General features: G+C 37.2%; 1 protein-coding gene across 1 annotated transcript in view; it reads left to right on the top strand.

Moving 5' to 3' along the window:
- Nucleotides 1–11: 11 nt before the first annotated feature.
- The window catches only part of ASXL3 (ASXL transcriptional regulator 3), a 164,094-nt gene continuing 137,062 nt past the window's right edge, over nucleotides 12–27,043 (top strand). Inside the window, exon 1 of the mRNA XM_046671084.1 lies at nucleotides 12–128. Coding sequence (XP_046527040.1) covers nucleotides 75–128 — 54 coding nt within the window. The 5' untranslated portion in view covers nucleotides 12–74. The remainder of the gene's footprint in view (nucleotides 129–27,043) is intronic.

Raw genomic sequence — 27,043 nt, 5'->3', positions numbered from 1 at the left:
GTCTCCGCGCCCGAACCCCGAGCACCCCGTGGAATCCCCCACGTCATCATCAGAACCATCAATGAGATGCAAACATGAAAGACAAGAGGAAGAAGAAGGACCGCACCTGGGCCGAGGCTGCCCGCCTGGTACGTACCGCCCCCCGCCCGCCGCCCGCGCGTCCCGCCAGCCCCGCCGCTCGCCCCGCGCCGGCGGACACGGCCACTTTCAGCCCGAGCCGCCGCCCGCTCGCCGGCCTCCTGCTCTTTGTTATTCCGCGGGAGTGGGCTCGCCCGGGGGCCCCTGTGTGTGCGTGCGCGCGCGGAGGGGCGCCGCGATTAGCTCGGGGAGCCCCGCGCCCGCCGCGCCCGGGACCGCCCGGGACACTTCTCCCAGTACTTCGCTCTCGGGCTCGGCTGTGCCTTCGCCACGGGTGAATTTCCGAGCGCTCGGCCCCGCTCGACTTTCCTCTCTGCCGCTCCGGAGACCTTTGTGTGGCAATTACCACTCCCTCCCGGCCCCTCCACCCCCCGGAATTTCATCAATAACTCTCTGTGCACGGTCTGTGTGTATGTTCGGCGTTTGTGAGTTCATACATTTTACACGTGCATGCACAGTGTGTGTCCGACTCGGACTTGTGGGGCGTGTGCATGTGGGCTAGGTCTTTGCGTGTCTGTGTGCCGTGTCGGGTGCGTTAGGTACGCACACTTAGGCGTGCATGTTTTGTGTGGCTCAAGTTCGTTTATATTTGTAGGTATTGTGCTGTGCTCGGTGTTTGTGTGTACATTCTGTGCACGTGTGTGCAATTTGTGAGTGTGTCGGGGTGTGTGTGTGTTTGGTGAAGTTGAGTCGGTGTCATTTGTAGCGGGAGGTTATTAAGAGTGTACAGCTAGGTATGTTTTACTGCCGGCTTCCTGGGCGGTGTTACTTGGCTGCTTTTCCTTTTCTTGAACCTTTCGGAGCTTACGTTTTAATCATCGAAAGAATGTCTCTATAGAAATGCTGGTTGGCAGAGGGGCGTCGGCGTCTTTGGTTTGGTGCATGTGTATGTGTGGATTTTTCTTTTTTTTTTACATCTTCTTTTAAAGGACAGCTGTAAATGGATTTTTTTAAAGGATATTTCTGTACAGTGTGTCTCACGGGAATGCAGGGCATTACATTTGAAGCTCAGCCTTTCAGGGTTTTGGCTTCGTAAATTAAATATTTATTCACCAACTTACCGTCTGTTATAAATTGGCCAAAAGAAAGCAGACTGCATGCAACCGGGGGATGCAGGGGAAGACCCCAGGACATGTTCTTGGGTTGACTTCGTAAAGATTGTTTTGCTATAACTGTGGTCTTTTTTTTTTTTAAGCTTTTGAATAACTACATCATGCTCAAGGAGAACATTTGTCAAAAGTAATTATCTGAGTTTGGTTGAAGGGCCTTGCTGGTATGTCTCTGGATTCTAGCAAAGGGTTTTAGATAAGTGGCTCTCTTGCCCTGCGAAGAAGTGACAAAAGTCTTTCTTTTAATTGCAGTCTAGTTATTGGCATCGGAAGTGGCCAGGCCCCTTTACTTCGTCTCTTAGTTTGTAGAAGTGTGTGTTATGATTTCTCCTCTTATCTGCGATTGTGTTAATTACGAAATCACTCACTCACTGTGGATGAATGGGCAGGTGATAGTCATTCTCTAATGAACTGCATCTGGGGGAGGAAATTTATTTGTGAGGACTCTGTGAAAAGTAAGCAGTAAGTGTTAAGTAGACGCCAGATTGATGTTATCACTGAATTTTTGCTAGAGCATAGTATGTTACTTATTGTTTGCCCAGCCATTAATTCAGAATTGTGTGGGGGTGTGCTAGGATTCTGAAATGCATTATTCAGGTTCCTTGGAGTGGCAATTAAGTAGTATTATAGCGCTTCAGTGTATGTGTTTTAAACAAGTGAAAAATGAGTTGATTTATAAATATTTTTAAATAATGATTTGTGAGTTAACCGTATCTGCCTGCAGAGAATTATTTACTAAGTAACGTTATTCTGATGGAATTTAAAGCTAACCATTTGTATTGAATCCGTGTATGTTACTATTCTTGAAAGTAGTATGGTTTATTTGATCTAATCATGATATATTGGTATTGATAAATCTTGAAATAGATTTCTGAGTCACAGTTTTTTGTTAGAAGTTGCATTTTCCTTTTACAAAGTTCATTGATGGGAAGAGACACACTAGGAGTCATCAACACAAAAGAATTAATGATAGACCAGATGTCTCTATTTTAACCGGACATATTGAACTAGTAGTTATGGTAATTTTTCAATTTGGTTCAAGTTATTTTTCCCCTGGTAGTTGTACAAATATGTATGTATTCAAAATGTGACAGTTGAAATAAAATACTGAATAAAATAGAAAGTAATTGTACTGGAAATATCCTTTTCAGAAATTTGTGATTTGTAAACGTGACTTATGATCATTCTCATTTTGTGAATAAAAGAGAAATGGATCCATTTGGGTAATAGTGACATTTTTTATGCTTTCTTTATGATTACCTAAATGCATATAGATTTAAACTCTCTTCCAAAATTGAATGAAGAAAATTTTGTTCTTATAATTGATAGTATTACTTTACACGCAATGAAAAAGCAATGCCTTTTGGGGGGGGGCATTTCTGTGATATAAATACTATCATACATATTTTACTCTGCCCCTGCTGATTTTGCTGTGGTGGTGGTGGTTAAGGACTTTTAGCCTTTTCTCCCTCAAATGTTAAACCAGGTATCTGATTTTAAAAGCAGAGACTAAGGATGGACTCAAAAAATGCCGCTCGGTATGTGGTTCTTGCAATATATGAACTAAAGAGAAAGTATCTAAATTAACCTTAAGAATAACCTTCCAATTCATACAGTGTGTGTATCTATATCTCCTACTGGAGTGTGTGTGTGTGTGTATGTATGTGATTATCTTGAACAAGAAGATATCAGGGGAGAGGAAATGCAAAGTAGATTTTTTGAACTGTGACCAGGAGCTTATGTTTAAATGTAGCTTTGCATTCATTTTTAAGGAAAATGTATATGGAAGAAGAGCAATGCTTTCTAGAGTAACTAAGAACTTCCAGTCAACAACAGAATATTTGTTTTCTTTCTTTGCGAGAAAAGTATATGGTCTCCAAATCTGTAAACTCTGGAAACTCCAGGGATTTTGTTTGGGAGAGAGATGCAGCTCTCCAGCTCTACCAATTTGCTCACACAAGTCTGTAATGTTTGTATGTGGTGGGCTTGCTTGGCGTAGGAAAGGAGGAATGGTGCTGTAAGTTCCCTGTATTTTCAGGAATGCAATGATTATTAACAGGCTGCCATTTTAAAACAGTAATACCACATCTTTTTTCTTTTTTTTTCTTTCTTTCTGCCCTGCATCAGTTGCAGAAATTTCAGCCTTCTCCCCTCCCCCTCGGCCCTCTGCAGTTGTGGTGGTTACTTTGCGCATTGCCATTTAATATGGAGTCGGCTCCCAAACCAGATGCATTTTCATCTGTTTTATCTGCTCTTCTAAGGTTGTAGAGTCTCAGAGGATCCCACAATCACATGGAAGTATCTTCTGTCTTAATATTTGTAGACCACAATAAGAATAAAAATCAAAACCATAACTCATGTCGAGCTGGGGCTTTGACTTTAATCCTTTTGACTTTTATCTCAAGTCTTCACTCTGTTACTATAAATACAGTTTAAACCATTGTGAAAGGATCTTCATGCTTCTTTGTAAAAAATGGGGATTTGACAGGACTTTGTTTTACTGCACTAAGGGGTTTCTTTGTTACTGGCTTAACACAGAACATACTGTTATTTATATATTTATTCTAGGTTAATTCTTTTTTTTTTTTGACACGCAAAAATGTTGTTGCTTTGAGAAGCGCTTTTTGATAGTTTCATCATTTTGTTCTATAGGGAATGCTGCTGTTAAGATAATGGTTCAATGTATTAATTTGTTCCCTGAGTTTCCTTCTATTTGTTTCATTCTTTACAATCTTTGTTTGGTCTCAGTGGCACCTGAAAATAAATCTTAACAATCTTCAATAGCTTTGTGCTTGGTAACATGGCTGATTTATTTGCTCGTGGTTTAGATACATTCACACAGATAATGAATATCAGTGGGTGGTGGGTTTTTTTTTTTTGGTAGTTCAAGGTGACCTTTGGAGAAACATTTTAAATGGCAAATTTGCCTCATTGTTGGGAGAAAACAGGCACATATCCCTTTATGCCATAGCAGGTTTACTGAAGGTTTTAAGTAGATTGAAATTTCATAAATCAGATTGTATTAAATATTAAGTAGGGGGTTTATTAATTAAAGGAAATCTGTGTGAATCTTTTGCACAGAGAAGGTTCGTTTGCTTAATGCATTGTATCTTAGATAAACTGTTAGGGTTTCTATAAAATAAAGCTGAATGATATTGGTAGCTGTTAAAACAGAAAACAATTCATAATTGTTAATTTACTAGTTGCCTTGCCTTTGTATTTTAGAAATAAATGTAATTTTCCAGGGATGATGAACGTAAGGATGGAGGGGAGGGCATTGGTACTGCTTTTGGCGTTTTCTCATTGTGCTAGTGGTGCTTGGGTTTTAGGTGACAATCAGGCCTTAACAGTTGCGAACATTTTGACTTGAGATTTGGGGTAAGCCCCAAAGGGACACATGAGCATAATTGACAATGCTTATTGGCTTACAAGCCTGACTAACGTACTTGGCAAATGGAGTTTTATTTCCAATCTCTTACATTTCGGTTGGTTTGATTCAGCTGTTTTCTGTGATCTACACAGAGACAGCATCATCTCTTTATGTCTAGGTCTCATCGTCTCTTTTTTCAGATATGGAAGCTAAATTTTCATTTTGCGGTTTGAAACATGGAAAAGACTTTAGCAAGCTCTGCGCCTATTTTAGTTTCAAGTTGGAAACAAACATGTTTGAAATGATGAGAAATGTGAACTTAGGTCCAGTGTTTAGGTTGTTAATTTTTTATTTCCTGCTGACATGAAAGGGAATTTTAAGAATTGCTTAAGTTTTTCTCTTTGACAAATTATTTGGTAGCAGATGATTCCTTGGGTGTCAGAAATGGCCTCTTCTTGGCATACAGTAGTTTTCAAACTTGTAGAGTTATAAAGGAATTTCACCACAGAAAAGCTAACTTGTAAAGTAATTAAATTTAATATTTAATAATCTAATAGTTTAAACACTTCACTGAAAGACATTGGAAATGTGAAGTATGGATCGTAAATATTTTGCGAACTCTTATGTATATGCTTCAAATCCTGGGAAGGATACAAATACATATCCTCAAGGAGTGTAGAGTTCAGTAGGAGAGACAAGAAAAACTGGAGGGTGACTGAGCAGACACCATCTGTAGGTGTCACATGAATGATCAAGCAGGTGGTAGTTTACAGATTTACAGAAGGGAGAAGCAGTATGATGTGTGGTGATTGTAGAAGGCTTAATGGATTAGGTGAAACTTGGTTTGTCTTTGAAATATGAGTAAGATTAAACAGATCATGAGAAGAGAACATTCTAAGAAGGGAGAATGGCATGGGTAAAGGTGTAGTGCCAGGCAAGAGGATGGGTTCAGGGGGCAATGAGCAGAAAAGTCTAGAAATATCAGAAGACTTGAGGGCATAGACACTGCAATAAAGTTGAATATTAAATTGTGACCAGGGGTTTGAAAGTCATTTTAAGACAGTTTTACCTTGTAAATTATAGCGTGGAGCTAATGGGGTAGATGGTAATAGAAAGAGAATTACACACACACACACACAAAACCTGAAACGAAAATCCTTATAAAGAGGGGACACCAGTGGTCTGGGGGTGTCTCTGAATGCTTCCATTGCTTGGTAATAGAGTCTGAAAACAAAATTGATGTTAGAAACGTTTTATTATAAATAACACAACTTAATTCTGTCCCATGTCCTTTGCCAGTGCGGCAAAGTAAACATCAGTAAGTAATAATATACATTACATTTGTAGAAAACATACACAGAGCACTCTGTTTTCTGAAGTCTCTTGAGATCAGTAGGTAGCTAGGGTTACCTCAGTAACTCAGTCTCCGAGTGTGTGGTTTAATGATGTGCCGAATCTCATCACCCTGTCTGTAAGGAGCAGGGCTGGAACAGGATCTTTTTAAAATTCTGTGCTGTCTTTCTGATTTTTTAAAAATAATACAGGCATTTTAACTGTATGAATTAAACTGATTTGTTGCACGGAGGCATAGGGAGGATCCAAGCCAACGTCAGACTTATTCTCTGCCTTGCACATTGCCTGCTTTTTATTTCTGTCTTTTTCTTTAAGCATCAAAAGTCTGCATGAAATTATTATTATTATTATTATTATTATTAATCTATAATTTAAAGTCCTCCCCCACCCCCTGACCCCCAAAAATTGTCAGTAGATGAAGGCTCCTTCCTGATAGGGCTGGGAGGAGGGGCATCTGTATAGAACCACTTTCAGCTATTTGCCAGCACTGAGTGCCTTGATTGTTCTGCCTTTGTCCGCTCACAGTTGGGAGCTGTGGAAATCTAGCCAGGACTAAAACTTTCCCTGAAGAGCCCTTGGGGAACAAATAGAAACATTATATGATTAGCCACATTGTTTTCATTATTGAATAAATCTACATAAAAGGGTAGCAATTAACAGCTGTATCAGCCTGAATTTAGACACCTACCTCTCCTCTTCCCTCAATATTCCCACTTGAAGTGGTAACAATTAACTGTTGCTGGTTTTAATGTCAGCAACTGACAACACTAAATTGGGAATAGGCACTTCTCCTGGTTGATTGACATATAGCCCTCTGACACATTCTTATGTAGTTTTAAGGCAAATTCATGCCCTGGGGTTAGAGCCAAAGGGCTTGTCAGAACATTGACTTTAATAGCTGAAATATATAACTTAAATGCCATCTAAGACCTTAGCTTTGGCGGAACTTTAGAACCTGAGGAATTCTCCAAGGCAACGCAATTTATACTTAGTGGACAAGCTTAGATATTGGAAGATACTTTTCTAAGTTTCTAGATGTGTAATTTACTTTTTGATACAGTTATTTGCCATGGGTTTATTTTGCATACCTTTAGCGTAAATTAGTCTGTGAAAAACTAGATAATGATTTTTAAAATAATTCCACAATTGGTATTTTTTTAGCAAGTCTTCTAATTTTCTTTAGGTAGTCAATAATTGATTTCTGAATATATTATTTATGAGTTAAAGAAGGGAATAGGATGGACCCACTTCACCTTATTCAGAAGACATGACATTTCCAAGATTTTGTTAACTATCATGTATTAGAACCTATTTTAATAATTTCAAGAAACTGGAAATTGAGGTTTGGGGGCTTGTTTTCCAGCTCAGTCATAGAGAAGACAAGATATAGTGAGGCTGTTGGTTATTCTTAGTTTTTTTAATGTGAAAAATAAAGGACTGCATATGTAATTTGTACATATACCAAAAGCTTGTTGACATGGCTGCAGAACCAAGTCACTGTCTGCACCGTCAGGACTCTGTATGACCCTCTGTCCTACCTCCTTCCTCCCCTTCCCCACCATGCACACACAACAGATACGCTCTTATTTTAAAAAGTATTTATAAGAAAATTGTCTGCCTTTAAAATATGTGTTATAGTATCTTTATATTGTGGTCAGAAAGTGTCCTAATGTGTTTCCTAAATCCTTTCTCTTTAGTTTAATTTCATGTCTCTCTTAAATCAATCCTAGAAATTCAATTAAAACATTTTACATCAAACTTCTTCGATGTTCTTGTTTTTCTCTTCCCATCATTCTTCTTTCTCTTTCATGCTTGCTTGAGGGTCCCTTTCTCCTGTTTTTACCCTTTAGTGTTGATGTATCTCCAAATTCTGCCTACCTACCTCCTTTTTAGTCTCATTGTCCCCTTCCTTTGGCAGTCTCACCCACCCCAGTGGCAGTTCTCCCATAATGAGGACTCCAGCCTTGATCTTTTCCCTAAATTTCAGACTTATATTAACAGTTCTTATTGTTTATCTCTATGTACTACGGATATTTCAAATGAAATTTATCCAGTTCAGTTAAACACTTATTGAATACCTTCCACAAAGGTGTCATGCATAGGGCACACAAAGAGGAATGTGGTAGAGTTCCTGTTTGGGAGGAACTTATCTGTGTGTACCTGAACATGTGGTATCTGTGGAGAGTGTTAAATTCTGTCTTCTAAATATAGCTCACAGTCCACTCCTCTTTTCATTCACTATATTTTATCTGGTTCTGACCTCCAATTTCTTTTCCAAATCTTACTTACTGAACTGTATTTATCTTTCTAGAACAGATCTGATCTTACTGAATCATTCCTCTGCTTAAAAACTTTTGTGATTACCTTTAAAATCCAATAGGTCATGAAAGCTTGTTTCAATATTAGCAACACTTTTTTGTAAGTGGTATATGATTGTTTCCCCTAATATGTAGAATTTAGAATTTGTTCTCTCCATTATACATCACACCAGCCTTCCCATCTTGCAGCAATTTCTACAGCCTTAGATTTATTTTATATTATTTTAAAACACAACAAAGTATTTTTAGCAGTAGTTAATTAAATTTATCAACATTTTATCAACTTCTGTGTTCGACTTTATTTCTTGTATTATACTCCCCCTTATTTCTAAATTGCCTCCTTAGCAGCTTTTTTTTAAAAAGTGAGAGTCTCTGGGTTCATAAACAGAGACTAAAATGTTTTTGTTTTACCCATCCCTTAAAAAAACTTTTTTGTTAAACTTTTGTATTTTGAGTTAATTATAGCCTCATATGAAATTATAAGAATTAAAAAAGAAAAGAGTGAGCAATGGCCACTACCTCTCCTGGTCATCCATACCCTCTCCCTAAATCCTTTCTATCCTCATAAATTTAATCTGAATACAGGCAAGATTGGGTGTTTAAAAGTGATCAAGAGCAGCCTTTAGAAAGGATGATTCCCCAAATATGCAGATTGCAATTAAAAAAGAGATCTTTTCACAAAGCTCAGCACATCTTTCATTAAAAGTAAAAAAAAGTGCAGAATCTTGGTGGGAGAAAACAAAGAGATCCCATGTTGCTCTCAGCTTTGGGTGCTAATTTAGTTAGTTATAAAAGTCTCAGTTGACAATTTTTTACCCTTAGTACTTTGGAAATGTTTCTTCATTATGTTCTTGCATCAGTAGTTGTGATACCTTGTCTGTGGTGAGTTTATTTTTTAAGAGGTAATATGCTTTTAGTATCTGAGAGTTATTACATGTTCTCTTTAATCTTGAAGTTCTGTAGTTTTAGTACTGTGTCTTAAATTTTTGTGGGTGGATTTGTCTTTATTCTGCTTGGTACCTTGAGTATGCTTTTTTTTTTCCTTTTTTGAGTGTACTACTTGTTAACTTTTTTATTCTTTAAAATTTTAATCATGTTGTGATATAGAATTTACTTATTGTATTGTATTCCCAACAGGCCATGAATTCTTTGAAATCTAAGAGTTTCCTTAGTGTCTAGCAGATTTAGCATATCTAGCTTATGGGTTGGAAATGATTTAAGAAGAATGTCGAAAGGACTCCCATAATACAGAACAGGATACAGCAATGAATGTGTTGGCTTTATCAGTCAGAAAGATGGGTTACAAGTGACAGAAAACAATTCCTACCACCAAGTAGAAAAGGAGTTTTTTGGAAGCCATAAAGTAGTTCATATAATTATCAGGAAGGATCTGAAAACCCAGGCTGGAAAAGTAGGCAGGGATCAATAGAGGCTGGGCAGCAAAAAGACACAGACAAAGTCATGCTTCAAAAATAGTCTAGTTGGGATATTGCTGTGGGCATCACCACCACTACTAATGGTCACCACTGAGACTTAGTGCTGACATGAGACACTACAAATTCTCCCAGTGTATCATACAAATGTATCATAACTGCTTTGCCTTTGCATCTCATGCTCAAATTCAAATTCACGGGCAGATGGATCTCATTGTCAGACTCTAGTTCCCATAACTATACCTTAGCTGCTAGAGTCTGATGAGAAGCTGTGTATGGTCTCTTCAATACTGTAATGGAAACATCTCCATTTGTACTTTCATAGCAACATAATAAAGTCAACAAGATTAAAACTGACTGCCTCATCTCTTTCCCACCTCCTGCTCCCAGCAAGCCTACTCCCCCTTTCTTTCATCTCTCAGTGAAAGCTACCACCATCTTCACAGTTGTTCAACTGGAAACTTTCTTGTCATCATTAATGCCTTTTTGTATTTTTTTCCCCTTTTATCCAGTAATCACTGAGTTCTGCCAGTTTTATCTCCTTTTATTTAAATCTTCAAATCCTTTTCTTTGCATGCTATGCTTACATCCATTTCCACTGTAATTTACCTTGACACAGACAGTATATGGGTTAGGGAAAGAATATAGATTAATGATGGGCCTAAAAGTCTGGCAGATTTGTGTTTGAATATCAAATCTGCCACTTACATGTGTTTGACCTTGGGCAAATTATTTAACGTCTCTGAATTTCAGTTCCATTGTCTATTAAAAGGGAATAATAACATCGAAGAGTGGTTGGAATATTTAAATAAGATGATGCGTATAATGTACTTAGTGCAGTGTCTGACGTTACAAGATGCCAGTTAATGTTAGTATCAGGTAGTTTCTATCTTCTCATTAAGTTGCTGCAGCAACCTTATAACTGGTTTCACCTACTCTAGACTTGCTTCCACTCAGAATCACTGTCCTTTATTAGATGCATAACCAGTTCTTTAAAGATAACACTGGTTCGTGGTACCCCCTTGGGTCTGACTCAGTTCCTGTAGAAAACAGACGGCATTATCTTAAAGGGGTGATTAAAGAAAGTTAGGGCACAGTCAAAGAAAAGAACAAGGGATAGTGAGGTAAATCAGGAGTATCACCAGCAGGAAGTTGTTAGTACCCTTAGACTTGAAGGGCCAAGAAGAGCAGGGAGTGGTTACTGTAGTGCTGTGGGCTATGATTGTAGGAGAAGGGTGCCTGGCAGGAACTGGCTCTAGATAGTGGAATGTAGCCACTGCTAGCCCTCAGCCCTGCAAGGGGGGACATGGACATCAATACTCTGATTCCTCTCTCCTTCCACTCATTGATCTCCAGTTGGTGATTTCTATTGGCTGACCCCATCCAGAAGCCAGAGGAGATGGGATCTCCGTTGAGGAAATTTGTAGATATCAATGTACTGGGTCACAGATCTGGGTGGAGAAGGGTAGAGACTGAATCTGGAGCTGCTAATGGGGAATATCGAAAATACTTTTTCGAAAAACTTTTTAATAGCTTCCCATTATTTTAAGAGTATTGTTCTACTTGTCGCAGAATACTTCAGGTTTGTCTTTTGCATACTTCACCAGTTTCGTTGCTTGATTCTCTTTGCATTGGCCTTCTAAACTCCAGTCATATAGAAGTACTATTAGATCTTTGAATTTATCATGCTGTCCCATATTTTGCCTTGACTTTGTACATGTTGTTCCTTCTCTTTGTAAAATTCTCCCTCCTCACCCACTCCCTTCTTTTTATCTGGTAGATTCCTACACTTCATATTTCAGCTTCCTCTGAGAAGTTGTGTGTGTTCCCAAAGCACTTTCTAATTGTGACAATATATTGTAATTGATTGTTTACTTTTCTTGTTTATTATTGTTTCCTGAGTGCCTAATGCACTACCCTATGGTAAGTTGGTGCTGATTATAGTTGAACAAACTGGGTGAATCAAAGAAGATTTTTCAGGGGAGCTGTTAAGGTTGAGTCTTTAAAAGTTTTCAACAGATCTGTAGAACTATAAAACTTATGTCTTCTTGATTTTTTTCTGTGTCATTGCTGAAATGTCACTGTATAATCTAGAGAAGGGGTCATATTTCCCAAGAATCAGTTGGACAACTGATGGATTTTGAAAGTCTGTGTCTACTTTTAGCCCACTGGCACCTTTTATTTCTTTGGGATAATAATTTGATCGTCATCATGCTTAATGGCACTAGAAAATATTCAGTTCCTGCCATTAATATGTTAGGTGCCATGTGAATGAAATAAGATATGGACTTTGACCTTCGGGAAATTAACTTAAAAAAAAAACAAACCTTAGGGCCCAAGAGATATTTCTCTATAAATTTAAAGTTATGTAGTATAGTAGAAATTCAATAACATAAATCTTCCATGTTTAATTTTAATAAAGTACAGTGATGATCTATAAAGGCTTGCTATGACTGCCAAAACATGAGAAGAATTACCTAGTACATTAATTACAACACAGATTGGAATTGTGTGGAAAGTAAATAATCTCCTTTACACATGTAAATGAAATATTTATAGGCTTGGTGTCATACCCTCCTTTTGAGAGTGTAGGTATCTGATATAATGATGTAATAATCTTGGTACATCAGTTATAAAATATTACTATTACTACAGTAACGCTAATAATAATGGTTAATAAGAGCTATTACTTATTGGGTAGTTATATGCCTGACATTGCACTAACTTGTTATATGCATTTTAATGTTTAATCCTAAGAGCAAACCTAGGAGGTGCATTGTAATATTATTCACATTTTTTAAATGAAGAAATTGAGATTTAGTATCTGTTAGTTGAGTTCCTCTCAGTTGCAAGTGAAGTAAATTTAACTCAAACTAGTTTATCCAAAAAGGCTCACATCACTGAGAAATTACAACTTCAATTGTAAGTGTATATAGAGATTTAGAGAATGTCATCAAGGTATTTGCATTCTGTCCATCTTTTGTCTTTGTCTTTTCTTGGCTTCCTACTGTGGGCAGGATTCCACCCGAGTCTTGGGCAAAGTAAGATTGTCACTAGCACCGCAGACGTGTATCCCCCAAGCTTAGCACTCCAGCATAAAAAGAATCAATCCCTCAGGCTGGCCCCATGGCATAGTGGTTAGGTTCATGGGCTCTGCTTTGCTGGCCCAGCGTTTGTGGGTTCAGATCTCGGGTGCGGACTTGTGTACCGCTCATCAAGCCATGCTGAGGTGGCACCCTACATGCAAAATAAAGGAACATTGGCACAGATATTGGCTCAGCGACAGTCTTCCTCAAGCAAAATAAGGAGGATTGGTAACAGATCTTAGCTCAGGGCCAGTCTTCCTCACCAAAACAAACAAACAAAAAAACCAAAAAAACGCAACCAACCAAACAAAAAGAATCAATCTCTCTATTATTATTATTGTTATTGTTATTATTTTAAAATGCCAGTCCCAGAGAAGTCTTCACTTTGTCCAACTTGGCTGATATACCCATCCCTCACCAACAGAAATGGCCAAGATCAGGTAACATGATTGATTGTCACATAAGGATCACATGAAGTAGAGGATAATTACACAAAAGCACCAATAAAAGGCAGATGACAAGTATATTGGGAAAACAAATTATAAATGCCATTGCCTTCACTCCAGGGAGGGTGAATTACTTTGCTGAGCTAGTAAGTAGTGGAACAGTGATTCAAATCCATGGTTGCCCAACTTTAGGGCTCTAGACCTTAAGTATGTTAGTGTAGACATTTTCTCATTTATTCTTTCTGGTATTATTTTTATGATATTCATTTTATACTTAATGTTAAAGCCAAGGCAGTCATTGCAAAGATTCTAAGGATTTCTTTGGTTTGTTTCCTCTGAAACTTACTTTCTTAATTTAGAGGCTAGAAGTTACAAGGGGTGGTTTCTGTTCTGTTTTTTTCAGAGACCAGTTTCTTTAGAGTTATACGTGAATAATCCATATATAGTATTTATAACACAGTTTAACACAATTTAGGATCTGAATTCACAAAATATATAATTCTAGATAAAGCTTCCAGGCACTTTCTGGATACAAGTAAATATTTTTATTCACTGTCTAAATGCCGCGTTTTCTTCCTCAGACTTGATCATGATCCTTAGAGGATGTTAGTTTAGCAAAAGAGAGCAAACTTTTCTTCTCCATCATGTAGATGCTCACTCATTTCTCTGAATATTGAGGTAGGATCAGCGTAAGATAATGACTCCTTGTTTCATGCAGATTCTGTGGATGTCACAATCCTGTGGCTGTCACTTCTCGTCTGTTCATCTAAGGGCATTTCTCTTCTCCTAGAACTTAAATGAAACCAAGATAGTACTTTAGAAAATTTCTTCTCCTTCTCCCTCTGTTATTTTTTCCAGCATTATGGAAATTTAACCATACCTCTTCAGCTTGGATGAAGGTGGATGGTTGCTGAGAGTTGATGTTTATTCTTGTATAAAGAGAAGAACACATTTAATCGACCAAGATCTTTAATGAGGAAATGAGAAAAATAAAGACGTTTAAACGTAAACAAAAATGTTATCTCCTATTCTCATCCTTTCTCCAATTTTTATACATCTTTCTTGTCACTTTTTAGCTAATACTGTCTTCACAAATCAAGTTCCAGTGACTAAACAGAAGTAGAAGGACTATCAGCAGGAAAAAAATCAATAAGCAAATGCAGATACTGCATTTCCTTTTAATCTTCTAATGACTCTGCTTTTTTTTTTTTTTTCTTTTTGTAGAAGTCACTATTTACTGAGCTCAGCTTCAGGGTAGGAAATGCAAGATTCATGAAAGTTAAACATTTTCTCATTTGTTAAAAGCTGCAGTGGAGAATGAGGCCTTTCTTATTTGGTCCAGTCTTCCCACTTCATCTTTTCATGAAACTTTCTCTCTTAGTCTCTTGGTACAAGGTGAGAGTAGGAGGCAACTTTAGGGAAAGAAACAACTTCAAGTACATTAAAGGTGTCATCAGAAAAATGAATGGTGACGAAACAAACAGTAGGACTTTAATATAATGTAGTGTTTTGTTATAATTTTTTTCTGTGTATTTGTGCATTTATCTTTGTGTTGGGTAGAGTCCGCAGAGAAATAAAATGGTCTTCTACTAAGTTATTTAAAGAAAATCTTTCTCTGTCTTTAATGAATGGTTGACTGGATATTTCCTTAGAGTCAGTCGTTTGGTGCATAATTCTTTCGTATTTCCTTCTTGGGGACATGTGGTGGGGTGGTACTTCTTTCCCCCTTGAAGTTAGGCATTTCATATGAGTTGCTTTGTTTCCTCTGGCCTGAAAGTTTTAAGAGCCAGTGTTTGATTCTCCTTATTTCTTTCTGGGCTGTGTTGATCGCAGAAGCTTATGACAAGATGGAATTTCAGCCAGCCTGGTTCTTGGTGGGACATATAGATTTGAGCGAGAAATAAGCAATTGTTTTAATCCACTGAGATTTCGAGGTTGGTTTTTGCTGTTCTGTATCCCTGCCTATCCTGACAGATACAGTCCTTATAGCAAAACAGGTGTTTTCATTCCAGGCCGCCTTTCACCTTTGTTTGTGAGAAACTAATTGCATAATTATATGCTTAAGAGGTAAGAAAGGCAAAAGAGGTTAAGTCTCTTTTTTTCTTCTTCATTACATTAAATTGCTTGTAAAATTGTCCTCTCCAGTATTTATGCTTTGATATTTTTAAACCAGTAAACAATAGAGAATTTTCATTACAAGGAAAATTCTTTTACATTCTATCTTAAGATAATTCTGTTTATATTTTGCCATATAAAATAATTGCTTTTCTTTCCATCTGTCTACTGAGGAGGAAAGTTTTCTAACGAGAAAGAGTGGAACAATTATTGTTAAGAGGGAGTTGAATTCCAAGATAGTTAAAGAGATAGAAAAAGGGCACCTGGACATTTTGAATGAGTTCAAGTTCCCAAGTCCAGACAAATTGTGTTTCATTGAAAAGGCATGGCCAGATTTCCACACCATTGAGAAGAGGAAAGCAGACACTGTAATAACGCCTCTTTCTTTCTTTCTCTCTCTCTCTTTTTGGCCTTGAGGAGTGCTGGTAGAGAGGCGCACCCCTGCTAAGGGATTACGTTTCCCAGTCTGTCTCAGAGATTCCTGTCTACATTTCCCTTCCATGGAGGGCTCAGTTGCCCTCGGGCTGTTTCCCACCAGTTTCCACTCTTCTCTAGATACAGCATACAGAACTCCTGACAGCTGACAGACTCCCCATTGAGCCCTACTCCTTCATGTAGGAAAAGGGAAAAAAAGTGAAGAAAACTTGTCTTGAAAGCCTGTAGACTTTCATACCACAAGGAATGTGTTGACCATATGCATCTTAAACCAGATGAACAATGTTTGTCCAGCCCTTCAACTCCCCAGTATGCAGCCATACATATCTGTTCTATGTTGTAAAGTAAAAACTCAAAACCAGATTTCCTAGAATTTTCTACTAATCTTTCGCTGAAATGGGGATAGACAATCCCTTACATGTTACATTATCCCTTACATGTTAAATTATATTCTTCATTATGGCATAGTTTATATGCAGGAGACATTGATTTTCACAGTGAATTCCTTCAAAATTTTTTGGCCTTTATATGGGGGTGTAGCTACTTAGTTATAATTCTTATAGGAAAGTTCACCAGTGAATTGCTAGAGTCACAAGACAGACTTTCATCATTCTGTTTCAGTTCCCAATAATATGGAGATGATGTGTTTATGTTTCCTTTGCAGCAGGAATTTCCTACAGAATATCCCAATGTTTGTTCCCCTGTATGTTCTCTATACCTGACGGCAGGCGTACTTGTTTCTTAAAACCTGAATGTCAAGGTACTTAACAGAACTTTGAAAGCTTTCTCTACAGATAGCTTCCACGGAGAGGATCTGATTCCTTGTGGGCCTCGTGCCTACTGCCTGTAGTTGAGTGAACCTGAGAAAAACATCTGGCCTAATTTATCTTCAGGCGTAATTTAATAACGCTGAATGGTGACCTCTGGGAAAAATCTGAGTAAGACTTTATGTAAGTGCTAATTTAGAGCTGGTTAATAGGTAACTCTTATGTGTATCTCTTTCAAAGAGAGAGATATTTTGATCACATCAGAGTTAATCTTTTTTCTTCAGTCTGACATCTAAACATGACATTATAGTATAATGAGCTCCCAGCCTGGTTGTATGCAGAACTCAACTGGTAAAATCCGGATTGAGGAAGGCTAGAAAGCAAGAGGGACTATCTGATTTCATAAAGAATCTTTTGTGGGCAAAAATAAGCTTTAGTATTCGATTGCCTCCTTAAAGAGACTCAGCCCATGTTTCATATCAATAAATATTGGCTGATTGAAACCAGTTCTGTTTGCTTTGTGCCCTGATAAATATGGCCTTCATTCTTCTAGCACATAGTTTAAGAAACAGGATGGAAAAGGAGGTACATGGAGAGGGTTGGAAAACTTGGCTAATATTGAGTTGGATAGTAAATAAAGTAGAATATAAAGTATCTATTTAGCATAAATTTTGATGCAGATACTTTATATCATAATTACTTGAGTATAGTAAATCTGATGGGAGATCTTTGATTTGGTTTTTAGTATAAACAGTTATGGTAGAGTTTTATCCATGACTCCAATTGAAAACAGGGAAGCACGTATCACATAAGCCTTTTGGCCTGTAGAAGGCCTCCAGGTCATAATGCAAAAATCTTAGAACACCTGCTTCATATTTTTAAAATGTTGGCCCTCTTTTTGAAGCCTGGGATTCAGAGATTCTTTCAGCTATTACTCATCTAAGTTGAGTTCTAGGTAGACCTCTTACTGCTAGAATTATTTATAGCTTTGCCTGGTCAGTTCCTAATTTTATACAGTTGTTTAATTTTTTAACTATTGTCTCTGAATGGATCAAAGTGCATATTTGATAAAGGGCTAATAGTCTGCATTCACAAATTTTATTACATTGAAAATTTAGGTTGCCAATGATGAAGTAAGTTTTAGCAATAGCTGCTCTTCTGTTCATCCTCTAAAGGAATCAAAAATTAACATCAGACTCAGAAACATCATATATTTTGTACTTTAAAAAATATTCTATGAAAGGAACCAATTAAAGTCTTAATAGTATAACAAACACATTGCTCATTAGCATTTGGTCATGAGCAATGACTAAAACCCAACTCTAACCAATATGGTTAGAAGGAGAATTTGTTGGAAGACTTGTATAAACATAAACCAGTATAGGAGAATAAAGGTCCTCATTAACACCTGGAAAGAAGGAATGACTGTGTCCAGGACTCTCTTGTCTCTGTTTTTCTCTGTACAGAAGCCTTCTTTTCTGAGCCTGGCTTCTTCCACATGGCTAGGAACATGGCTTTCAGCAAATCTCAGCATCTCGTCCGTCACCTGGGGTTGTTACCAGAAAGCAACTGAGATTTGTTTTCTTTAGTTTTAGGCTAATATATCCTGGGGAAGATCAATGATTGGCCCTCCTTGTGTACTTCCCCACCCACCCCCATCCTATCACCCCATCATTAGCAGGTAACTCTTCAGTATCTACAGGAATATGACAACTGCCATTAAATCAAAGTGGGAAAGGGCATTTTTCAGAAAAGAATAAGGAGTTGTGCACAGAAAACAATAAATTGTGTACATCAGTCCTTGTCATTTATTCATCTCGTTTTCCTTCATTAAGCAAGTTTTTATTAAGCACCTACCATATGCCAGTTACTGGAAATAAAGCAGTGACCGAAAAGAAAAAAAAAATACCATGATAATTTTCACTACTTCCATAGAATCTGAATTATAATACCACCGCTGGAAATAGGGTAGGCAAGGGTCATTTCTAGGTAGACTAGCATTTTGAATGAATATGAAAGAAGACAAATGGTTTAGTCTCCTTCCTTTTATTTGAAATCCATTTCTAAGTCAATTAGATGTTTGCCACCCTCCCTCCCCAGTTGTGGTAAACCAGAGGACAAGTGTCTCCAGAGATGGTGATGACTTGTTTTATTGTATTTCGTTTTGGTGTATGTGTGTACTTGGTAAATATTTGTTGAATCAATGAGTTATTGAGGAGATAATGCTGTTGTCTAACTATAGTTAGGAGAAAAGGGTTATTATTAACTGTGGCAAAGCAAACATCATTGTCTTCGTCATTCTTCAACATTCAAGTGGTCAGAATCAAATAATTCCATATAACAAAGTCATTTTCTACACTTATCTCAAGATATATTTTGCAACTAATTCCTTCTGGCAGCTCCATCTGGATGCTGTGTCATTTCAGACTAGTCTGTGAGAATAACACTGAAGAATTTTCCTGACTCAGGTTGAATGATGAGTCATGTTCGTTTTCAGAAAAATTTAGTACACCTGTATTTTATTTTTTCCGCTATGCCTTACAGTATAAGGCATATAACTGTTTCTGTTGTTTGAATACTCATTTTTCTTTTGGAACAAATTTTTAAATTAGTTATTAAATAATATGTAATTTATATAATATATACATAAATTATACCATATAGAGATTGTGTTAATGTACAATTTAAAGATTATGAAGATATTTTGCACTGCTAAATACAAAAATATAAAAAAAGGTATCAAATTTCCTCCTTCAGCTTTTGCTTTCTACTACTCTCCAGGGTAACAGTTGTTAACTGTTTAAATGTTTTTATGTGATATGAATGTGTATGTGGGGGTTTGTGTGTGTGTATATGTGTACACCACATACACTTGAATATCTCTCTATACATATTGTTCTTCAACTTGCTTATTTTTACTCATTACTTCCTCAGGGACATCCTTCCATGTCAGTACATATTCTCTTTGTAATGGCAGTACCTTATTTTAAGGGGTGTATTTGCCTTCATTTATTTAACCATCTCCCTGTTAGACTATGTCTTTTTAACAAGAAAATTTGAATAATGCTTTGTTGAATATGCAGGATGGGCTGTGAATTTCTGTAAGAAAAATACCTAAAGATGGACCAGGTTCAGCAAATGGGACCCCCCTACCTTTTACATTTTAGTACTTCTGTTAAATTACCCTCCAAGTAAGTTTGCACCATTTGCTACAAGGTAGTATATTGTGAGGGTGGAAGACTTGGAGTCCACATCCATGAGTTTGAATCCTGGCTCTGATTCTCACTTGGGAATAGTCTGGTATAAGTGAATTAATATATCTGTGTCTCAGTTTTCTCGTCTACAAAAAAATAATACCTACCTTAATAGGTGATTTTGAGAATTAAATATGTTAACATAAGTCAAGTTCTTATAAAAGTGCCTAGCCTATTCCTATTGCAAAATGCTGTCTAGCATTATGTAAGTACTACCTGCTGTTATTAACACAAGCACCTTGTAAGGATTCCCAAGATATGGAAATTTGGAGTCTCAAACGATTGCTGCTTTTGAAAGTTATTCTGAGGAGAATGCTGGCTTTGACTGCAGATTTCTATGTAGATAGGTGTTTTGTCTCCCATATGTGGACAAAAATACATGTTAACCTCCTTAATTGTCATAATATTGTATTAATTCTGCCATCTGCAGGTCTAGTTTTCAGTGACTTTATCTATCTATAGTAGTAAAATATAAATATAAACTCCAAGTTTTTAGAGTATCTAATCTTAATTCAATCAAGTTTGAGCTTGGGAAGACTATCTACTTGGATTATTTCATCTAATTATTCTCAATTATATTTTTATGTTATATTTAGATTTTTATGAGCGATTCTACAGCAAAATTTATACATGTTCTGTGCTTGCTGTTTCTGGAACTCTCATTGAAGATCTTATCCATTACCACCCAGTTCCTATATATGAATTCCCATATGAGACAATTCTATTAATTTAGAAGTAGGAAAACCTTTATCTGCTCTGACAAACTAATGTTTCTTTCATTCAGTTAATGAGAATTAACTGACTACCGGACAGCCGTTGTGGCTCTACATTTTAGCTGCCACGAAATTAGTACAGTGTTCTAGATCAGAGTCGCAGCATCTTTATCGTTGGGCATGATTTCTCATTTTTGAAAGAATTCATTGTATTTTCTCCTTTAAATTACTGCAGAATTTTTTTTTAAGATTTTATTTTTTTCCTTTTTCTCCCCAAAGCCCCCTGGTACATAGTTGTATATTCTTCGTTGTGGGTCCTTCTGGTTGTGGCATGTGGGACGCTGCCTCAGCGTGGTTTGATGAGTAGTGCCATGTCCGCGCCCAGGATTCGAACCAAGGAAACACTGGGCCGCCTGCAGCGGAGCTCGAGAACTTAACCACTTGGCCACGGGGCCAGCCCCGACTGCAGAATTGTTTTAAGAAGGTGTGATAAGGAAAATAACATAGACGTTATATCCACTGTGTTTTAGGTAGGATAGGAAATGATGAAACATGAGCTCCAGGACGATACACTGAAAGAGTCTGCACATACGATCAGGAGTGCTGCTGCTGATCGTGGGGAAAATCATGGAGAGCAGAGAGTGATTGTCGTGGAATTGAACCACCTGGGTTCAAATCTCGGCTCCACCACTTTGTAGCTGTGTGACTTTGGGAGAGTTAAATTAACTCCTCTGTTACCTCATCTGTTATCTATAAGATGAGGGCTATAATAGTCCCTATAAAATAAAATGGTTGTGATGAGGATTAAGTGAGCATGTATGCATCATGTTAGAATAATGCTTGATGCAGAGTAACTTCTGTGTAAATATTTGCTATTGTTATGATTATAAAAAGAAGGAAAAAGAAAATTTTTGAAACCACTGACCATTGAGCTTTATTTCAACTCTCAGTGAAATTCTAGAATGTATTATTAAACAAATGACCGTGAGCACTTAGAAATGGAAGTAGTGATTCCTGGAAGGCATTATGGATTCTCTAAGTTAATTCATGTCGAACTAAATTAATTTATTTTTGATAGGATTATTAGGCTAATACATCAGGAGGATTCCTCTGTTGGAGCCAAATTTCAGCCGGTCATCTGACATAGTCTATTGTGAAACTCTTAAACGTGATGGACAAATGTGAACGGGGTGATAGTATAATTAAATGAATTTGTAGCAGATTGAATGTCTATAGACAAAGTATATTGATTGGCTAATCAGTATCACTCTGAAAGGAGATGCCAGGGGCAGCCACAACTGTTTGTTGCTTTGCTTTCCATTGTTCAGCTTTGTCATGAATAACTGGGAGGAATACATCAAAGTCATGCTTGTCAAATGTGTGAATATCACAAAATAAAAAGGGAAACTGAACAGTTGGACAAGAGAATAATGATTCCAAAAGGACTTTATATGCTTGACCAACAACATGCAACTCAAAAGATGAAACTTAGATAAGTATTTCTCAAATTTGTGGATGCCGCAAAGTTTAGCTGTTAACCCTGCATAATCAGATATTTGGGAATAATAAGATTTTGGAGGCTGCAAAAATATATTGAAACAAACACTAGTGCATTAAGCAAAGACACATTTGTGTTTCACAAGTTTGGGAAATACACTACAGAATTATGCATGTGATTTCAGAAGCAAATGTTCAGAGAAAGACCTGGAAGTTTTAGTTGATTGACAATATGAGGACTGCTAAAAAGAGAAGGTGTCATATTACATTGTATTAAAGTAATTATAGGAGTTAGATAAAAGGGAAGTAATAGTTTCACTATATTACATTTTGATCAAACTATATTTAGAATATTTATCAATGATATTTAGCTAACATTTCAATTAGTATAGTTCTTAAAGATGTGCTGTATTTTAAAAGAGACATTGGCAAACTCAAGAATATTCAAAGAAAGGTGGTTTGGAAGGTAGAGTCTGTAAGCTATTTTATGTGAGGATTGTTGGAAGAAACTGAGGATTCGTTAACCTGGAAATAAAGGGAGACTGGGCCTCAAGTTGTTTTTTCTATCAGGTGGCAATATATCACATGAATAACTTACTGGACCCCATTTAGTAAATTCATATAAAACAATTACCTTAATTTAAGCTTATGTGTTAGGAATGTGCTTGTAATTTCTTACTAAATAATTCTCACATTCAAAGGCAAAAACAGGTAGTAGAAGAAGTGATGGGAAGCAGAACTTTTACTTGATGCACAGAAAAAACTTTCTAATAATTAGTAGGTTCTGAATAAATTGACTACAAATTTCTATAATAGAAGGATTTCTTTCTTTCCTTTTGGTGAGGAAGATTGGCTCTGAGCCAACACCTGTTGCGAATCCTCCTCTTTTTGCTTGAGGAAAATTGTCCCTGAACTAACATCTATGCCGATCTTACTCTATTTTGTATGTGGGATGCCACCACAGCAGTGGTGTAGGTCTGCACTCGGGATCTGAACCTGTGAATCCCAGGCTCCTGAAGTGGAGTGCACCGAACTTAACCACTACAGCACCAGGCTGGCCCTGGGATTTCTTTTTCATTAAAGAGGTGTTTCACTTTTTGAAACAGGTTTCAGATATATCATCATTTAAATAATTATTAATATTTTTCTTTAACATTTTTTAGAAATTGTAGAAATTTTGGGTGTCTCTTGCTGTCTTCTTTCTGTGTAAAAAGAGAATGTCAGCTGTTTTAAAAGATTAGAAACTGACTGAGGTAGAGAAAAGTTGCCAAAATCCTACAGTAAATGAGAATTTACCTCTCAATTGTGTAGAATTTCACTGGCGCATTCAGGTAATGATCACTCTCTGAACTATTCGAGGCCTCAGAGAGCCATTTCTCTACTCTCAGCTGTGCTCAGGTGTTATGAAGCTGAGCAACTAAAATAGTTTTGCTGTAAGACAGAATTTCCTTCTGATGGATATTCTGTGATACTGTATATCATAGCTTCTTGAAAGTTTGTCTTTAATTATGTATTGTTGGAAGTAAGTTGTTACTGCTGCTATTCTCTATTTTTACTTGATTTGTAACACAAGTATCACAGAATAATTTGTCCCTGTAGTGTGCTATTCTTCCTAGGTAACAGGAGCAGTATCTAAAAGAGTGCTATAATATGTACTCCCTCTTGTTAAATACAGGGAGAAAGGCTGTTGGGTCATGAAACTCCACAAAGCTTGGTGCAGGTTTACCTGTGAACCTACGGTGGAATAAGTTTGGCAGTGTCCGGCGATGAGAGATGGCAACATGTCACTAACCTGAGTTATAGAAACTCTGGTGCAGTTTATGCAGGAAATCTCAAAGAGAGACTGCATCTAATGTCCATCATTTTTTTATAGCTTTCTTCTTTGTATTGAAAAGATTCATGTTTCCAGGCTGTGCTCATGTTGGGGCTTCCCCCCGCCCCATCAGTGGTATTAGCTAATGTTTAATAACATACTGCTGCGGGCAGTCATTTGGCACGTTGGAATCGTAAGTGCTTTACATTCATTATCTCATTGAGCCCTCACAGAATTTTTATAAGTGAGGAAATGAAGAAACTGAGATTCAGGGAGCTTAACTATCCTGTCTAAGATCAGATAGCTACTGAGCAGGGGTTCCTGGGTCATCTGACCCCAAAGCTCATAACCCTCGTTATTATTCTATAAAAATTCCTAATAGAGCGCGGCTCAAAACATCTCCCAGAATCAACTTGGTCTTTATCGAAGCCTACTTAGTAAATGCTACAATCTGGGAATACGGACGTGAATGAGGACCAAGGCCCTTGATCTCAAGAAGCTTGCGGTGTAGCTGGAGGAAGATAATTAAACAGATAATGCGAATTAGTGACAGTTTTGACTGGGGCCATCAAGGGAAAGTACAGTTTACACCTTTTTCTGAGAGTTCAGGGAAATATCTGATTGTTCTTAAGTGTGAAATTGCTGAAGTGGGGATTATGAGGTAGATATTGTGTATAATATGTTGACTGTAGGCACTCTGTTTCTGTAAAACTCCTGTGCGTGAGGAGAAGCAGTTTAACTTAGTGGAACGAGCCAACTTCAGTGTCTGATGCTCTAGGACCCATCACTTACCAGCTCCCAGCTTCGAGAGCACTTGATCTTTTTGGAGGCTGCTTTTTTCCTAGGTGAAGTAGGCCTGATTCTCAAGGCTGTTATAAGAGAATTTCTGTCTCTTTTAAGTCATGATTTCACAAAGACTACTACAGCATATAATTTCCCGTAAAACGCATGCAAGTAGAAGAGAAAAATTGTAAGTATCCTCTTTAAAGCCTTAGCTAGTAAGCACATATGTTAGGAGCAGAGAACAACCTAATTGAGCTGCAGATATTGGGCAGCTGGTGAGGTGCTGTCACTTTTTATGCGATTTATTTCCTCCTCTGACAACTACGGGTGTTCCAAATTCGTGTTTCTTCAAGATGACATGAACCTTTGAGGTTTCTCAAGAATAGTGGAAATAGGGAATGTTAAATATATGAGTTCTGGAGTCTATTGTAATATATGTAAAGCCCCTGGAGACTTAGCACAAAGGAGTGGTCTAATGAGTAGTAGCGGCTCTGTTATATTTAAACACTGTCATCGTCAGTATCATCTTGTATACGAGTCCTGTCCTTCCACTTGGTTGTTTTTATGACCTGGGACCGATTACTTCAATTTTGTGCATCTCAGAGAAAGTTAATCCTGCCTCCTCTATGCATATCACTGAGTAGTTGTAAGGGTCAAATAAAATAATATATGTTGTGTGGAAGCAAATGAAATAATCTGTGTTGTGTAATTGTAATTGTAGAGAGCTATATAGTGGTTTATTGCTGTAATCCCCAAAACATCTGTCTAAGACATGAGACCTTAAACAGCTAAACATTTTAATGAACTGCCAGTATGGATTGAGGGAAGACACATTAATGTTAGAAAACGGGAGACAGCCTGGTGTTTGATACTCGTTTAGAATTCCACAAATCTAAACATATATCATTGATGTGATATTAAGTTGTGGAAATCTTTTTATTTTGCAATCAAATAAGCAAGCTCAGAAAATTTTATTTCGGGCCTGAAGGACCAAAATTTTAACCATTTGATGAACAGTGGTCTAACGTGTTTATCTGGGATACTTGAATTGACTTTCCTGTTTGAGAGACACCAAGGGAATCTTGAGTAAGCCCTAAAATCTTTGAAACATTTCATTTGTTAGATTAAAATGTTTGAACCTAAAACAGAAAAATACGTTCTTAGCATGGCCTGTGCCCTCGATGATTTGGTAAACCATCTCTCTCCTCTTAACTATCTCACTATCCTTTTTTTCAGGTTTTTTCCTCTCCCTCCTACTGGGACATGTAGAAGTCTAGGGGAGGAGGTTTCTGGGCTAGGTTTGTCTTGCCTCCAAGCTGCATGAATCCAGGCGTCTTTGAGATAGACTCTGATGTAGTCAGTCATATAAGTACAGATGAAATCCAGTGGTGTCTCTGCCCATTCCACACATCTGTTCGTGTCCTCTTATGCATTGCTAGGAAGGTAACTCGTTGTCTATGTGCTCTGCATCCCTAGCCATGGAAACTCCCCTTTTTGGAGAGCAGTGCTGAATTTGAAACCTCCTGGGGAGTACCAGTGCAGAACAAAGAAGATCGTTGAGAACTCAGAGGACTTTCGTGCTCAGAGAGTGAGAGTTGAGTCACAAATAGAGCTGTAGTACAGGGGAACAATTTGTTTTACAAAGAAAGAAAGGACATTTTATGTAAAGATTGAGCACTGTGACAGACTCTGATTTGTATAGAAGAGACAGTGATAGCTGGCCAGTGGTTTCTAATTACAGTCGCTGTTGGCAGTGCTAGCTTTAATAATTCCAACTACGGACATTCTTAGGGAAACTCACCCATTTTAGGGGCTCGGTTTTGAGGAAATAAATTATAGAGCAGCTCAGTTTTCAGCAAAAATTTTTTTTTGAAAGGGGCTAGAAAAGATCAGTTTTAATCCAAAGTAAATAATGTGGGAAAGAGAAAACATAGAGCTATTGAAAAGGAGACACAATTCACATTATTTGTAGAAAATATGATTCTGTACTTCTATACTATGAGAACTATTAAGAATTCAACTAGCTGTTCATATAGATAATAATTATCACAATTCAATGGCTTTTATATGTATTAGCAATAAAATGTGAGAATATTATATGAAAAAGTATATTCATAGTTGTAACCAAAAATATAAAATAATAAAAAGCTTATTACAATTTATAAAATAAAACTTAAACACATGGAACAATATGTGTAAATTTCTTAAAAATTTAATTAGATGTCTCATTTAATTCCAATCTAAATTTCATCTGGAAATATAAAGAAATGAACAATTAAAAATTGAAGAAGGAGTAGTGAGAGCAGTGTCCTATCCAGATAGTGAAGTGTATTATAATATTACAGCAATTTAAAACAGTGTGATGCTGGCACAGCAATTGATTGAAAGATCAGGGGAACATAGCAGGACTCCT

Source organism: Equus quagga, chromosome 9 (assembly GCF_021613505.1).
Source record: "Equus quagga isolate Etosha38 chromosome 9, UCLA_HA_Equagga_1.0, whole genome shotgun sequence".
NCBI lineage: Eukaryota > Metazoa > Chordata > Mammalia > Perissodactyla > Equidae > Equus > Equus quagga.
Note: the sequence above shows the minus strand (reverse complement) of the source record. Positions and strands in the feature narration are given on the sequence as shown.